A 12023-nucleotide genomic window follows, 5' to 3' on the forward strand; every position below is an offset into this window, starting at 1 on the left:
AAATGATAACAATTGAAATATTTATCAAAGTATTAACGATATCTAAGTTTTGACATTAAACTTGAATTTATTATAATTAAAATAAATTATTATAAAAAAATTATTACGAGATTAAAAAAAATAAATTTTGTTTAATAGAATAAAACAATTTAAAATTAAAAAATAAATTTTACAATTATACATTATTTAATTAATAAAATATATTTTAATAAATTCAATAAAAAAAAATTTTGTTAAAATTTATTTTAAATTATTTTATTACTACAATATATAATTTTGTATTATCATAGAAATGTTATTTATTAAATATTATCTAATTTTTATTATTATTACAATAAATATTTAATAAAATATCAGTTAATAACAATTTAATAAAAAACAATTGTAATGTGATAATAAACTTTTTTTCTAAAATTATAATTCAAAAAAAATAATAATAAAATAATAATTTGTTTGTTTAGCACTAGATATATATATATATATAATTATATTATATTATTATTATTATTACATAATAAAAATTTTAGTTATAGATGATTAACAAATTATAACAATAAGTTAAAAATAAACAAATAATAAATTAAATAAAAACATTTTTCAATTATGACTATTATGAATACTAATAATATTATAGTCAAAATATAAGAGTAATAAAAAAATTATAGTTTATTTTAATTATAATTATTTAAAAATTAACTGAATTATTATAAAAAAAATTAAAATAAAATAGTAAATTGCTTACAATTACAACTTTAACTATAATACTCTAACTAAACTGCAAAAGCATATAATAAATATATCAATAGTAGTTAAAAAAAAATTATATAATAATAATGAACTAATTAATAAAAAAAATATTATTTAATAAAATTAATTAAACAAACCTATGGTTCAGTTGAGCTGATGTTTAGATAACTATTTTATGTTTCTATAAAAAAAACTAAACAAAACAAAAAAATACAAAAATAATTTCAATTAATTAATTTTTGATTTTATTAAATTCAAATCTTACATTAAAAAAATATATATTTTAATTCAATATTCAATAAATTTAAAATTTATAATAATTATTATTATAATTATTATGTATTATTACAGAATTAAATAGTAAAAATAAAACTTATTTTTTCTATATAAATAATAAATAAAATTTTGTTATTAAATAATTTGTTTTTTATTGTAACGGCTCTGATTGCGATTCATATATATATAACTACATTAAAATAATAATAATTATTATTATTATTATTATGCACCAAAACCATAACGTAGACTTTGTGGTTTAGCTTTACCATCAACTGTGCTTGATACTATATTTAAAAAAAAATAAATAAATAATTTTTTTACAAAAAAAACAATACTATAAAAACATTTAATTTACAACAACAACAACAACAACAACATTAACAAACTTACGTAAAGCTATGATAACCACTGCAACCAATACAACAAAGCGATTCATTGTTTATTTAAAATTTTTATTAATTTTTTTTTTAAATTATCTCAAAAACTGTTTTTTTTTAATTTTTTGTTGTTAACAGTCTTAACAGGCTTATATATCTTAATAATTTCATTAAAAAAATTTATAATTAACATATGTATAGATTATGTAATTAAAATTTAATACTATAATTATTATTAAAAAATTATTACAAAAATTATGTAATATTATAAGTTATTTACGCATTTATAATGTATTATTTTGTTATAAAAAATGTAAATTAAAAAAAAATTATATTAAAAAATTCTTTTATTGTGTAATAAATTTTATTAAAAAATTTATTATACAATATCCTTTTTTGTTTATTGACGCAAATAATCTATGAAATTATTTATAAAAAAAATATTTTTAAAATACATAGTATTAGAAAATTATAATTTAGACGATAATAATTAAAATAAAACATTTTTTTTTTTTTGGAATAAACATTATAAATAATATTTATTAATATAAAACAAATAAATATAATAAAAGTTGAAATTAAAAATAAAAGATTATTATTGTTAAAAAAAACTAAAACTAATTAATCTCTAAATTGAACTATAATTATAAATCATAAAATTTCTTAATTAAATATTATAAAAAGTTATAAATTTTTATCAAACATTAAAGTTGTATATATTACTAAATATTTTTTAATTATTATATTTCTTATAAATTAATACAACAATAATATTTATAAGTAAAACATTTTATTATAAAAATTTTTCTAATTAACATTTAAGTTATGATTAATATAAATAGTATTTTTTATTATTATATGAAAATGAAATAACCATTAATTTTAAGATAATATCCCAGTGTAACCAATAAATATTTTTATTATAAATATATAGATAAAAAAAATATTTGCTGTTAGTTAATAAAATAAAATAATTGTATTATATATAAAGTATTATTTTAAGTTATTAATAATCATTTTTATTTATTAATTATTTAGTTTATTTTTTGTTGTTGTAATTTAATAGTAAAAGCCAATACCTGTGCTTTGATACTATTGGTTTGATAATTACTATCACTACTATCACAACTATTACTTGTTTTATCAGATTTTATGTGTGGGTCGACCAGTGATGACTACCTAAACCACTGATTTGTTGACAACAACAACAACAATGTAACGGTAAACTAGACGGTATACTGTCGGTATAATTAGCACCCAATCCATAAACTCGATCATCGGTAGTAACAAACAGTACATTAACTCCCAGTTCGTCGTCAAACACACAAAATCTTTCAATCCTTTTGATCCAATTATTTGTTGCTAAGGTTTGTGTTTTGATTTCAGTAGTATTTATTACATTTGATTTTAATTTTGTAGATTTATTGCCCGTATTATCATAAGGATTGGTCACATTGTTTTTATTATTATTTTCAAAAAAGTCAATTAATTTTTTAGTATTATTGTTATTAGCCAATATTATTATAATTTACTTTTTAATGAATTTTTTTCACATAATATTTATTAATAAAACTATTTTTTATAATATAATTATCACTATTTATTTAATAATTAAGCATAAAGTATTATAACTCAATAATTCAAACAATAAGATCCAATTGTAACTAATAGATATCTATTAATTTTTATTGATAATTTTTTTTTTAAAAATGTTTACTTAGTTTTAATCTTATGATTTTTGACATTTTATTATTAGTATATTTATTATCATACATCAGATATTATAAATAGTATTAAAGTTAAAAAATAATTTATATTTTGTTAAATATTTTTGTAAATATTTGATAAAATAAATTATTGATAATTAGTACTTGAACTTTATTTCTATATATTTTTTTATTATTAGTTAATTATTATCTATAATTCAATAAGATAGTATCCAATTGCTAACCAATGTTATGGTCATAACATTAATAATTGATTTTTTTAACAAAAAATAAAGATTAGAATTTTATTTATTTATTATTTAATTATAAACTTTTTAGTAAATTTATAGTTTCTAAATAGTTATAAAAATTTAGTTTTATAAAAGTAATATTAAAAAAATCAATAAAAATCATAATTAACTGATTATTATTTATAATTGATTTTATAATTAACAAATGTATAGAATATTTCCCAAAATTTTGGCTCAGAATCCCTGTCCTCTGAACGGAGTTCACATTCTTTTGATTTTATTTGTTGTAATTTTTCTTCAAACATCACATCATTTGTAACAATACTTTTATCAATAGCCCAATCATTGTATCGGTTAATGATCTGAGCACAGGTAGGTCTCTTTGCATATAAAGTTTTTGTTGCACTAATTGTTATGTCAAACAATTGCCGATATTTATCACACCATTCGCTTGATATATATTTATCATGTGATCTAAAAATAAATAAAGAAAAGAAATAAATATTAAATTAATTAAAAGTTTTAAACATTTTTCACTAAAAAATTATTTATTATAATAATATTTATAACTAACTCATTGATATCAAATTCAAATAGTTTTTCAATTGTAGCCCCAATACTATAGACATCAGCTTTTGTATTGTATTTACGACCACCTATTACTTCGGGTGCTATAAAATTAGGAGTTCCCACTCGTGACGTATGACTTTGCGATAAGCTATCTTGTATTGTAATTAATCCCAAATCACATAACTTAATGAACCGTCCGTTTATGATATCGTTAGCAATCAATATGTTGTCGGGTTTGAGATCCCTGTGAATGACCGGTGGATTCAATTCATGCAAATATCGGACACATTCTAACACTTCTAACAGTAGTTCACACGTAATGTAATACTCCATACAATCCATGGGTTCATCTGATGATTGTCTGTTGAATATCTGTGCTTTCAATTTGATGGTCTCTTTTAGATTCATTAAACAATATTCCATATAAATATATATACAATCTTCATAAGCCGTAAATGCAAATACATAGACTAAATATTGTGCCGTTATTTTAGTCACTTTTTCAATTTCTTTTAAATAAATATCGTTTGTTAAACTTTTTTCTATAAATATTTAAAATATTATTAATTAATAAATAATTATAAAATTATAAATAAAAATTTTAATACTGTATATTAATAACCTGATAATTTAATTATTTTTATTGCTTCAATGTTATTATCTAATTTATTTTTGCATTTATAAACCGATCCAAAGCTTCCCGAACCCAATAGTTTCAGCTCATCATAACATCGATAATATGTGTTATGAATATTATCTATTGATTTTAATTTTAAATTATTATTATAAATACTAATAAAAAACAATATAAATATATACTAACTAGTGTCTAATGAATCAATTAATTTATAATTGGTTTTAATTAAATTTATTGTATTTTCAATAAATTTAATCATATTTTCAGTGAATTCATAAGCGATATATGTTTTATAAGTTATTTGATATAAATCAACACAATATTCAAAATAATGATTAAAATTTGTTTTAAATTTTCTACTTTTTATCACTTCATAGACCATATCATCCATTGAACAGAAATGTGTCCTTTTATTCCATTTATATGATATAATCGATTGAATATCAGAAAATTGTTTACAATTTCCTATTAATTTTGGTATCATTTGTATATCAATCGCAACAACGTTTTCATTGTAATATTGACCACAAAAATATACTTCATTTTTATTACTATTACTAAAATATGTTTGTCCTCCACCCGATTGTATTGATGTAATGCCATTCAAATTGCATATCAATTGTGGTCTAAATAATATCAAATCACTGCAATTAAGTCCCAATTGATTGCTACTATTGAGTCCCCAACTAAACACTTGTCCATCACTTGTCAGTGCAAACGATGAGTTATGAAAACAGTGAACAGATTTAAAACAATAATTGTCATTAAATTCAATCTTTTCGGGTGTATTAATGTCTACACAAGTGGTGTCTCGACTACCGATTTGTCCGAAATGATTGCGACCCCAACCATACACTTCATTATTATTTTCGGTTACAACTAATGTATGATATGTACCACAACTCACATCACGTATTAAATCATTGTTTTCATTGATTTGTAAAATCATTGGTTTTTCATATTTATTATCATCATATCTCTGACCCAATTGTCCCCATCTATTATAACCACAACTATAAACTCTGTTATCACTCGACACACAAACAATAAATTCAGATCCGTTTATAAAATTAATAATATTTTTATGTCTCAATTCAATGATCTCTTGTGGTTCACTCACCCACTGGTTGTGTCCCAAACCCAGTGATCCGTAGAGATTAGCACCCAATCCATAGACCCGATCATCGGTAGTAACAAACAGCATATTAACTCCCAGTTTGTCGTCAAACACATAAAAACTTTCAATCCTTTTGATCCAATCATTAGGTGTTAAAACTAGTTTATTGTTAATATTACCCATATTTTCATTATTATTGGTCACAATTTACAAAATATTTTTCTAATTTTTATTTATGAAATATTTAATATTTTATTATAACAATTTTTATATTTTTACATTTCTTTTATTATTAATCTAAATCGTATTTTTTATTATTATATAAAAATGAAATAACCAATAACTTTAAGATAATATCCCAGTGTAACCAATAGATATTTTTATTATTATTAATATATAGATAAAAAATATATTTGCTGTTAGTTAATAAAATAAAATAATCATATTATATATGAAAAGTATAATTAAAAAGTATTAATAATGATTATGTGATGATCTATACATCACTTAAGCTGTTCTAATGTCACCAAAGCAATACAAAGTTACATTGTAGTTATAACTATACTAAACTGTGTATATTTAAGCTTCTCTATATATATTTCTCTATTATACTTTAACATAACATAGTTATTAAATTATAATTAAATATAATTCATATTATTTCTATTTTTGTATTTATTTACTATTACTTATTATTACGTTTATTTGTTTAAATTGATTTATACTTTATTATTAATTATGTAAATTAGTTAAATTAATTATTATTATGTTTAATATACTGTAATTTGCAATGCATGTAAACTATTGACTATCTCATTATATTTATCAATAAAAGTGAGTCCGGGTTGAGTCCAGGCTAGCAATAGCTAGTCTAGGAAGGACTTTAAAGATTGTAAACATTGACTACTTATTAATAGTGATGTTAGCCTTAAGTGTATTGACAATTGATTCATAAATTCCGATAAATCGGATGTATCTATTTGTCGATCCGTTAAAAGGCTCCTTAATACTAAATACCGATATACAGCGCAGTTATCAGTGACCAGAGCCTCGAATGGGCCATTCATATATACTGTGACGTAGTAAATAAACTATCCAAATATACCATAACTCCTAAATAGTCATAAATTACGTCACAGTTCCCTATCAAACATTGCATATTGCTTCGTAAAGTTATCTTTACGGGCATTTTGACGGTAAACTTTAAACCCGCACCGTCACAATTATATTATTTATCTATAATTTAGTTTATTTTTATTAGTAGGAAAAGTGAATACCTGTGCGTCAACACTATAGGTTTGACAATCACTACCACTACCATCACAACTATCACTTGTTTGATACAATTTTATACGTGGGTCGACCAGACATGGCTACCTATACCACTGACTTGTCGACAACAACAACAACAATGCAACGGTAAACTAGACGGTACACTGCCGTACCATTTAGCCACTACTGGCGCGGCGGATAGTTCCGGCAAACCCTGATGGCCAGTGCCGATACCATCCGTCACAGTATATGCATAGTCAAGGCTCGCATTATTAGTTTATCGGTAAATCTGGTCAACAAAACACAAACTACTGGCCACTGAACCAGTGCTAACCAATATTATGGTCATAATATTAGTAATTGTTTTTTTGCCCAAAAAAATAAAGATTAGAATTTTATTTATTATTTATTTAATTATAAACTTTTTAGTAAATTTATAGTTTACTATCTAAATAGTTATGAAAATTTAGTTTTATAAAAGTAATATACAAAAAGTTAAATAAAAATCATAATTAACTGATTATTATTTATTATTGAGTTTATAATTAACAAATGTATAGAATATTTCCCAAAATTACTTAATAGTATATATTTTATTAATATCTAATAATTTATAAAACAGTTGAACATTTATTACTATTTAAGCAATAATAAAAACAAATATAATATATTTTAAACAATATAATTCAAACAATAGGATAGTATCCAAGAGTAACTAATAGATTATAATTAATTTATATTGATGAAATAAATAATTTTAATTACTGTATATTATAAAATAAAGTTAAAATGCATAATTAATAGTAAATATTTTTATTTATTTATTTATTGAGTTATTGTAAAAAATTATTTACAAATATATAATAAGTATAGATTATTACAAAAAAAATATAAAACTCAAACAACAATCAAAACTAATAAAAGTTATTTCATTAATATTATAAAACTAAATAGAAATAATTAAACAATAAAATAATATTTATTGTATTATATTAAATATGTTTAATAATATAATGCAATACTTTATATTATTATAACCTTGATTATTTATCTTTAGTTATTTATTTAATTGATAAAATATTTATGAATTTCAGTTATAAATATTAAAAATATATACAGTAATAATTTTCACAAAGTAATAAGTAAGTAATTTAGCAATAATTATAATATCGATATTATGTTTAAAAATATATATCTTATATAACTTATAATATTTAACAGAAAAAAACATTTTTTATATAACTATTAAAAATTAGAAATTCAAAAACTTTTAATTCAATAATCTTTGCATAATTAATGAAAAATACTATTTTTTTTAGTTATAAAAGACAAGCAAAAAAATGTAGTAAAATGCATAATAAGTTGATTATTATTTATTATTGAGTTTATAGTTAACAAATGTATAGAATATTTCCCAAAATTTTGGCTCAGAATCCCTGTCCTCTGAACGGAGTTCACATTCTTTTGATTTTATTTGTTGTAATTTTTCTTCAAACTTCCCATCATTTGTAACAATACTTTTATCAATAGACCAATCATTGTATCGTTCAATAATCTGAGCACAGGTAGGTCTCTCTTTATATAATGTTTTTGTTGCACTAATTGTTATGTCAAACAATTGCCGATATTTATCACACCATTCGCTTGATATATATTTATCATGTGATCTAATAATAAATAAATGAAATTTTAAAATATCTAAAAAATCATTTAATTATATAATTTACTCATTTATATCAAATTCAAATAGTTTTTCAATTGTAGCCCCAATACTATAGACATCAGCTTTTGTATTGTATTTGCGACCACCAATTACTTCAGGTGCTATAAAATTAGGAGTTCCCACTCGTGACGTATGACTTTGTGATAAGCTATCGTGAATTGTTATTAATCCTAAATCACATAATTTAATGAACCGTCCGTTTCTGATATCGTTAGCAATCAATATGTTATCGGGTTTGAGGTCGCGATGAATAACCGGTGGATTCAATTCATGTATATATCGGACACATTCTAACACTTCTAATAGCAGTTCACACGTAATGTAATACTCCATACAATCCATGGGTTCATCTGATTATTGTTTTCTGTTAAATACGTGTGCTTTCAATTTGATGCCATCTTTCAGACTCATTAAGCAATACTCCATTCTAATATATATACAATCATTATAACCCCAAACTCCAAATACATTGACTAAATATTGTGCCGTTATTTTAGTCACTTTTTCAATTTCTTTTAAATAAATATCGTTTGTTAATCTTTTTTCTATAAATTTTTAAAATATTATTAATAAATAAATAATTATAAAATAATAACTAAAAATATTTCAATATATTAATAACCTTGAAATTTAATTATTTTTATTGCTTCAATTGTATTATATAATTTATATTCGCATTTAAAAACCGATCCAAAGCTTCCCGAACCCAATAGTTTCAACTCATCATAACATCGATAATATATATTATGAATATTATCTATTGATTTTAAAATAAAATAATTATTATAAATACTAATAAAAAACAATAAAAATATATACTAACTAGTGTCTAATGAATCAATTATCTTATAATTGGTTTTAATTAAATTTATTGTATTTTCAATAAATTTAATCATATTTTCAGTGAATTCATAAGCTATATATGTTTTATAAGTTAATTGAAATAAATCCGCACAAAAATCAAAATAATTATTATAATCTGTTTTATATTTTCTACTGTTTTTCACTTTATAGACCATATCATCCATTGAACAGAAATATGATCTTACATTCCATTTATATGATCTAATCGATTGAATATTAGAAAATTGATTACAATTTCCTAATAATTTTGGTATCATTTGTATATCAATTGCATTGTTTTCATTGTAATGTTTACCACAAAAATATACTTTATTTTTATTATAACTACTAAAATATGTTTCACCTAAACCCGATTGTATTGATGTAATGCCATTCAAATTGCATATCAATTGTGGTCTAAATAATATGAAATCATTGCAATTAAGTCCCAATCGATTGCAACGATTTCGACCCCAACTAAACACTTGTCCATCACTTGTCAGTGCAAACGATGAGTTAGCAAAACAGTGAACAGATTTTATCAAATAATTACCATTGAATTCAATCTTTTCGGGTGTAATAATGGCATCACAAATGGTGTCTCGGCTACCGATTTGTCCGAAATGATTACTACCCCAACCATACACTTCATTATTATTTTGTGTTACAACTAATGTGTGATTTGAACCACAACTCACAACACGTATTAAATCATTATTTGCATTGATTTGTATAATCATTGGTGTCTTATATTTCTTATCATTACTTTTCTGACCCAATTGTCCCCATTTATTATAACCACAACTATACAGACAGTTATCACTCGACACACAAACTATGAATTCGTCTCCATTTATGAAATCAATTATCTTTTTATGTCTCAATTCAATGATCTCTTGTGGTTCACTCACCCACTGGTTGTGTCCCAAACCCAGTGATCCCCAGAGATTAGCACCCAATCCATAGACCCTATCATCGTTAGTCACAAAAAACATATTAACCCCCAAATCGTCGTCAAACACATAAAATCTTTCAATTCTTTTGATCCAATCATTAGGTGTTAAAACTAGTTTATTGTTAATATTACCCATATTTTCATTATTATTGGTCACAATTTACAAAATATTTTTCTAATTTTTATTTATGAAATATTTAATATTTTATTATAACAATTTTTATATTTAACATTTATGTTATTATTAATCTAAATCGTATTTTTTATTATATAAAAATGAAATAACCATAATAACTTTAAGATAATATCCCAGTGTAACCAATAGATATTTGAAATTATTATTAATATATAGATAAAAAAAATATATTTGCTGTTAGTTAATAAAATAAAATAATCATATTATATATGAAAAGTAATATTAATAATTATTATATTATATCTAAATTTTTATTTATTTATTATTTAATTTTTTTTGTTAATAACTTAGTTGTAAAAGCGAATACCTGTGCGTCGACACTATTGGGTTGACAATCACTATAACTACCATCACAACTATCACTTGTTTTATACAATTTTATACGTGGGTCGACCAGACATGACTACCTATACCACTGACTTGTAGACAACAACAATGTAACGGTAAACTAGAAGATACACTGCCGACCCATTTAGCCACTACTGCCGCGGCGGACAGAACCGGCAAAACCCTGATGGCCAGTGCCGATACCATCCGTGTCAGTATAAGCATAGTCAATGCTTGCATTATTAGTTTATCGGTAAATCTGGTCACAAAACACAAACTACTGGCCACTGACCGATTCTAACCGATATTATGGTCATAACATTAGTAATTGATTTTTTGCCCAAAAAATAAAGATTAGTATTTTATTTATTTTTCATTTAATTATAAACTTTTTAGTAAATTTATAGTTTACTATCTAAATAGTTATTAAAATTTAGTTTTATAAAAGTAATATACAAAAAGTTAAATAAAAATCATAATTAACTGATTAGTATTTATTATTGAGTTTATAATTAACAAATGTATAGAATATTTCTCAAAATTTTGGCTCTGAATCCCTGTCTTCTGAACGGAGTTCCCATTCTTTTGATATTATTTGTTGTAATTTTTCTTCAAACTTCCCATCATTTGTAACAAGACTTTTATCAATAGACCAATCATTGTATCGGTTAATGATCTGAGCACAGGTAGGTCTCTCTTTATATAATGTTTTTGTTGCACTAATTGTTATATCAAACAATTGTCTGTATTTATCACTCCAATCACTTGTTATATATTTATCACGTGATCTAATGATAATCAACAAAATTTATAATTAAATTTTAAAATAACTAAAAAAATTGTTTTATCGATATAATCTCAACTCATTTATATTAAATTCAAATAATTTTTCAATTGTAGCCCCAAATACTATAGACATCAGCTTTTGTATTGTATTTGCGACCACTGATGACTTCGGGTGCAATAAAATTAGGTGTTCCCACTCGTGCCGTATGACTTTCAGTCAGTTTTTCATGTATTGCT

General features: G+C 22.4%; 4 protein-coding genes across 4 annotated transcripts; all 4 read right to left on the minus strand.

Moving 5' to 3' along the window:
- Positions 1 to 2020: 2020 nt before the first annotated feature.
- Positions 2021 to 4625, minus strand: LOC128959169 (putative mitogen-activated protein kinase kinase kinase 7-like). Its single transcript, XM_054305109.1, has 4 exons — positions 4553 to 4625; positions 3935 to 4472; positions 3564 to 3834; positions 2021 to 2041 (listed from the first exon to the last, which is right to left on the minus strand). Exons 2-4 carry the CDS (start codon positions 4351 to 4353, stop codon positions 2021 to 2023), a joined length of 711 nt encoding a protein of 236 aa, XP_054161084.1. The 5' UTR covers positions 4354 to 4472; positions 4553 to 4625.
- Positions 4626 to 4934: 309 nt separating this feature from the next.
- LOC128959170 (RCC1 and BTB domain-containing protein 2-like) lies at positions 4935 to 5867 on the minus strand (the record flags this gene model as incomplete). The annotated part of the gene is made up of 2 exons (XM_054305110.1): positions 5688 to 5867; positions 4935 to 5589 (listed from the first exon to the last, which is right to left on the minus strand). Coding segments are annotated over exons 1-2 (798 nt in total), but the record flags the coding sequence as incomplete, so codon positions are not given.
- Positions 5868 to 8325: 2458 nt separating this feature from the next.
- LOC128959171 (uncharacterized) lies at positions 8326 to 9164 on the minus strand. Its single transcript, XM_054305111.1, has 2 exons — positions 8684 to 9164; positions 8326 to 8623 (listed from the first exon to the last, which is right to left on the minus strand). The coding sequence occupies exons 1-2, from the start codon at positions 9019 to 9021 to the stop codon at positions 8326 to 8328; spliced, it is 636 nt and encodes a 211-aa protein (XP_054161086.1). The 5' UTR covers positions 9022 to 9164.
- Positions 9034 to 10613, minus strand: LOC128959172 (RCC1 and BTB domain-containing protein 2-like). The gene is made up of 2 exons (XM_054305112.1): positions 9887 to 10613; positions 9034 to 9224 (listed from the first exon to the last, which is right to left on the minus strand). Exons 1-2 carry the CDS (start codon positions 10611 to 10613, stop codon positions 9034 to 9036), a joined length of 918 nt encoding a protein of 305 aa, XP_054161087.1.
- Positions 10614 to 12023: the final 1410 nt, after the last annotated feature.

The sequence above is a fragment of the Oppia nitens genome, unplaced genomic scaffold (assembly GCF_028296485.1).
Source record: "Oppia nitens isolate AA-2021 unplaced genomic scaffold, nextdenovo-longstitch-racon4-pilon3 scaffold42_pilon_pilon_pilon, whole genome shotgun sequence".
NCBI classification, from domain to species: Eukaryota; Metazoa; Arthropoda; class Arachnida; order Sarcoptiformes; family Oppiidae; genus Oppia; species Oppia nitens.